Genomic DNA, 6,017 nt, shown 5'->3' with positions numbered 1-6,017 from the left:
ATTCGTGGGCGGGGCCTGTGGCTAATGTGACGTCACATTAGCACCAATGCTAAAAATAGGCCATTGGGAGACACTGCTTATTATTTATGGAGATTAAAAAAAAAGGAGTGGGTGGATTTTTATCATTATAGGGTGCAGTACACACACTGCCAACACACATTTATGTCCAAACACCTTGCAAAAGTGAATTTTGCATAATAGGTCCCCTTTAAGATATTAACTAAATCCTGCACAATTTACTCAGTACATTTTATGTCTTTGTTTTACAGAGGACTTTATGGAAAAAGAAGAAATGGCAAAAATGGTGGAGAAAAAGAAAAATTGGAGACACTGACACCTCCTTTCCTCAACGTTCATAATCCCACATGTCTTGAGATCAGGCCGTCTCAAATGCACAACGGGACGCCTGCGGATTGCAAAAAACAATCGAAACAGAGGAGAGGTCCAGAACACAAAGGGATCGAGAACAGTTTGGGAGAAAGTGGCTCTGAAGATGAAAGATATCAAGACAAAAGCAGATAATGGATAAAAGGAGAACGAATTTCAGCTGATGTAGATGTTTGGATTTCCCATCGACTGGTTTTCTCACATGAATGTTTGTTTTATTTTCGTTTGCATATTTGACATTTTGACTCGTACATCATCACACCTGTAAATAAATGTGAATACAATCACGTTTGTATCACAGTAAAAAACACACCACGCTTCACAACAAATTGCACATGCCGTCATTACAATCCTTCAAAATGACACTCAAATCCCAGCCAATCAGCAGGACTGTTGTGATGCATCTGATTGGAGATTTGCCCTGTGGGTGGGGCTTAGTTTGGGGAGGTGGAGTTTCGGATGCTCATCAACATAAACCCACCCATTTCTGTTGCACCTGATGGTGTCAGTCTGTTTGCTGGTATATCATATTTTATGGCTATTTTCTTTCAGTATTTTGATGGATATTATGAATATTGTTTGTATTTGCATATTTATTAATTATGATGAATAAACAAAGTTTAAAAATTTATGTTGTCATAAAAGAAGTATGTTGTCTATCATTCTGGGACGTGGCAATGGGACGTCCACTAACACACACTTCTATTTTGACTTCACAGGGTTTCTGCAGGTTTGATGAAGATCAATTTAAGACTTTAAGAGCTTTTTAAGACCAAGTAAAGAAAATGTAAGCAATAAATTGAATGGAACACGATATGTCAATATGGTCTCTAAATGTAAATGTATTGTATTAGCAAAACTTAAAAGTTTGAAAATACAACTTCCAACAGATCTCCATTACTTTTTCCATTTATTTTACAAAAAAAATAAGCTTATGGCTTGAATATCCCTGCTCCTAATCACTAGAATATGGAAATAACTTTTATTGTCCGTTCTTATGCAAAAAAAAAAAAGTGTTTTTTGTCTTATCTAAAGATTCTTAAATCAAGATGCATTGACTGGCGATATAGATAATCCGTCTTGTTTTATGATAAATTGATTAAAATAAAGTGAGTTTATGATTAAAACAAAAACAAATATCTGCCAATGAGCTGAGAAAAATCAACTTAATTCAAAGAAAAAATAGGTTTTCATTCCCCACTGACATGTTTGTTCTTGTTTTTTTAAAATAAACTCACTTGTTCTATTTTTCAGAAAACAAGACCTCGTATGTTCATTTAGCATCTCAAGTAAATGTATCTTGTTTTAAAGATGTTTAGATATTTGCATTGGAAAACAAAAAAATACTGAGGAAGATATTCATCAAACTGTGATGAATTTAAGACTTTCTGCTCCCATTTAGGCCTTAATTTGTGGAAGAGTGAATTAAAGGGGTCATATGATGCGATTTCATTTTTTCCTTTCTCTTTGGAGTGTTACAAGCTCTTGGTGCATAAAGAAGATCTGTAAATTTGCAAAGACTAAAGTCTCAAATCCAAAGAGATATTCTTTATAAAAGTTAAGAGGTCAATCACAACGCACTGGATAGCTGGCTAATCAGAGCACACCTCGCTTTTCAGACCGATTAGTTTTGTAAAAATCGACGCGTTTCAGAAGGCAGGGCATAGAGGAGAAACAATAATGTACAGTATGTGGAAAATAATGTGTTTTTTTTACTTTAAACCGCATAAACACATTTCATTACACCAAATACACAAAATAATGTTCTTTTTAGCAGCATCATATGACCCCTTTAAAGCATTTTAAATAATAAAAGCCATGCTCCTATGCATGTCTGAATGTAGGACATCTGTATGCCGCAAAACATGAAACGCAACTGTCGTTGAGCGATTTTCATCTTTTTATGTTGCTGACCCTGACTGGAGAAGATTTGTAGGCCGACCCGTACATTAGGATAGAATATTTCCAATGACTTTTAGATTATTGCAGAAAATAAGCCCTGTGACCAGCAAACGTTTATGATACTTACACGTTTTGTTCATCATACAACTTTATGCATTTTGAAGCCTAAATGCAATCACCAGAAGTATAAAGCTAAACGTAGACTATCAACGAACCACACTATCAGCGTCACCTCCAATGAGCTTCCCAAAACTCTTTCAGCCTTTATTAAAAACATTTTCCCTTAAAGTTTAACCCTCAGGTTGTGTTCAAATCCCTTTAACACTTTGTGGTGTTCCCGGTCAAAAATGACTGGGGCACAAAAAACAGCTTATAAATCTCTTGTTATGCTATATTACCACCAAATATTGGTATCAATCTTTTTGTCAGCTTGTTTTCTTTCAATTAGGACTGGTTTTGTGTTTATTTTTGGAACTGATTCACCGTAGGCCTCATTAATCTGAGCTTACGTACATCGGTTTTTGAGTGAAAAAAGCATGATTTGTGGATAATTGTGTCAATATTAAATAAAATATGAAAAACATTTGCACTGTTTATCACACTAGCATGCTCTAATGTTTAACCAAGAAATTTGTTTTGAAAAGCTTTTATTTTGTGCAAAATGTTTTTAAAAAATTGCAAAAAAATCACACTTGTGGTGTTCCCGGTCTACAAAAAACAGCTTATAAATCTCTTGTTATGCAATATTATCACCAAATATTGGTATCGATCTTTTTGTCAGCTTGTTTTCTTTCAATTAGGACAAAAAAAACCCCCAAAAAAACCTAGCTACGTGTACTGCATTAAGCTAACTGAGACTTGTTATAGCACTTGCATATCAATCTTTTGTTGATTTTTGTTTACTTCCATTGTTCTCATCATTGTAAGTCGCTTTGGATAAAAGCGTCTGCTAAATGACTAAATGTAAATGTAACATTTTCGGGAGAAAGAAAATTCTCTCCGGGTCAAAATGACCCGAACACAACCTGAGGGTTTAAATAAAGTCAAAACAGTTTGCAAAAATGTGATTATAAATGCAATGAGGCTATGAAAGCGACCGCTGTAGTCCCATTTAACCATATTTCAAGACAAGAAAAAAGGGCGTTACTGATGTATTTTACATCGTAGAATAAAACATGAAAATATCTTGAGCTTGTGTTCAGGCATTTAACCAAAAACCCATTCTAAACACCCATTGACTTCAATGCGATGGAAGCGGGAGTGCTAAAATGCTCATTTCTGGGTTTTGGCCTACAAAAATAGCAGCAAACCCTACAAAGCAGTCCCAAAAGCACTTTTGGGGGGCGATGAACCAAATAATTCCATCATTGGTCAATCAACTGCAATTTTTCTTAATTTCAATCTGGCCAGACCGCGGTTCGGACCTGGTTTTAACTCATGTTTTAACTCATCTTCCTTCTGTTCCCACTTTGGTTTCACAACTTTCCCCTCTGATTAACCGCAGCGGGTTAATACGCCGGTCACTGGCCCGTCTTTCCACGGCAAACGAATGTTTCTCATCGAGGAACCAGATTGGATCAGTTTTCTCAGACTCGCTCGGACTCATTCCAGTTGTCTGACTTCATTTCTGCGTCTTCTGAGTCAAACGGAGAAAACTCAAGGGAACACGAAAGAAGCTCGACGCTTATTTTCCACCAGTCTCTGAATAAAAGCAGCTAATCAATTTTTACTGAATACTTTTAAACCTTCCCTCAGTATTTTTCCATTCGCTGTTCCCGTCTGTTGTTCATCGACCAAATAACACTAAAGCCATTGGATTATTTGGTAGATGAACAACAGGCCAACAGACTTCAAATCAGTTACTAGTTCTGCTCACTCATATTTCAGTATTTATAAAGCATGCATTTGATCTTATTGAGCTACTCTTAACATTTTGCCTGCTTTAGCTTGTTGTCCATTATGTCCTGATGTATTTTTAATAGTTTCGGACAGTTGTTAGAGATTCAAGGATGACTAGTTGCACTATTACAATGCTGGCTCGAACACTGGATTTTTTGTATGAATCATTTGTTTGAACCAATACTTTTAAACATCTTTGTATCAAACAAGAAGATCTATAATTAACTGAGGAATACAATCCTGTTCATTTCAATACCAGCTGCTTCAAAACACTTAAAATCACTGGAAACATACCCCTAAAACAGCTGTGATTGTTTTGTTCTTTTCTGTCTTTTTCACTTCTTGTGAGTTTGCATCCCTGGAAAACTGGGGATGTGTGTTTTTATGATAACAACATGAGCTAAATGTATTCCCAAAGTAATAACAGTGATAATGCAGCATTCTTCCAAGATTACTGTAGAAGAAACCTGGAAATGTTTCTGTTTTTACAAAAATACCACACAATCAATCCATTCTTTGAAATAATACATTAATAAATAAGTCATCACAAGCAGCTTTATATAATCACTATGACTCATAACTAACTTTACTTGCACTTTTCATTGAAGGAATCCAGATAATGATGTCTAGTTTAGATTAGAGTTGATGAAAAGTCGCTTTGGATAAAAGTGTCTGCTAAATGCATAAATGTAAATGTGAAAAGCTAAAAATTTATTAAATCACAAAAATGTAAAATTAAAATAAATACATTTACAATATTTTTGTTTTATAATAAAAATAATTTTTTATAATTTTTTATTACTTTACAATAAATCATGTTAAATGCAAACAATTAATACAAATATTTTTTAAATATATTTTTAAAATAATATTTTAATAAAATATACTAAAACTAAGCATATTTTAAAAATATTTTATTTATCTGCATGTGACGTGAACATTTATAATATTTGTATTATTTTATAATAAATCAATTTTACTAAAAATATACAGCTACAATTATTTAAAAAATTATATTTTAATAAAATTATATTAATACTAAAAATATATTTTTTTATATTTTATTTGTTTATCTGCATGTCACATGAACATTTATAATATTTTTATTATAATAAATCAAGTTAAATACAACAAATGTATAAAAATAAATATTTTACTAAAAAATACTAATACTAAAAATTATTTTTAAAATTATATTTTACTAAAAAAAATACTAATTCTAAAAAAATCTTTGCTTATCTGCATCTCATGCGAACATAAACTGGCATGATCAGAGAAGTGTGCACATATGTGGTTAAATTATTTAAATATTGTACAGTGTTTGCTCTCTAAAATCTTGGTTATATGTGCAGTCTCATAAGCATTCATCATTTTATTTTGGGGATGTCCGTCATGCCCTCTCCTTCCAAAACATGGGGTTTTTGCTGACCCCTTCATCTGTGTGACACCCAATAGTTCACATCTCAGGTCAGGAGGAACTGTACTTTCCACTCTGTTGACTTTTAGCTAAAATCAGTATATAAATAAAAGTCTGTGCACGTGTTTACCTGTAAATAGTGATTTACAAAAACAGACGGATCTGAGTGATAAAAGTTTCCTCTATGAAGTGTTTATGCACTTGATGTGTCACAGACACTGAGCAAATTCTCATGAACTCATTCGAGCATTTATAATTTCATTGTAAAATTTGATTCATTTCATGGAAAAGGACAGATTCGACTCTTCTGGCAGCATCTGAGGGTGTATTCACACCTGTCTTGTTTGGTTCGATTGAATCGAACTCAAGTTCGTTTCCCCTCTTGGTGCGGATCTTTTTGGCAGGTGTGAAT

General features: G+C 33.6%; 1 protein-coding gene across 1 annotated transcript in view; it reads left to right on the top strand.

Annotated features, from left to right (window-relative positions):
• Positions 1-943, top strand: part of chrd (chordin) — a gene marked incomplete at its 5' end in the record, with an annotated part of 17,967 nt that extends 17,024 nt beyond the window's left edge. Inside the window, 1 exon segment of the mRNA XM_016544995.1 lies at positions 270-943. Coding sequence (XP_016400481.1) covers positions 270-334 — 65 coding nt within the window.
• Positions 944-6,017: the final 5,074 nt, after the last annotated feature.

The sequence above is a fragment of the Sinocyclocheilus rhinocerous genome, unplaced genomic scaffold (assembly GCF_001515625.1).
Source record: "Sinocyclocheilus rhinocerous isolate Xijiao unplaced genomic scaffold, SAMN03320098_v1.1 scaffold910, whole genome shotgun sequence".
NCBI lineage: Eukaryota > Metazoa > Chordata > Actinopteri > Cypriniformes > Cyprinidae > Sinocyclocheilus > Sinocyclocheilus rhinocerous.
This window is presented reverse-complemented; position numbering and strand designations above follow the sequence as displayed.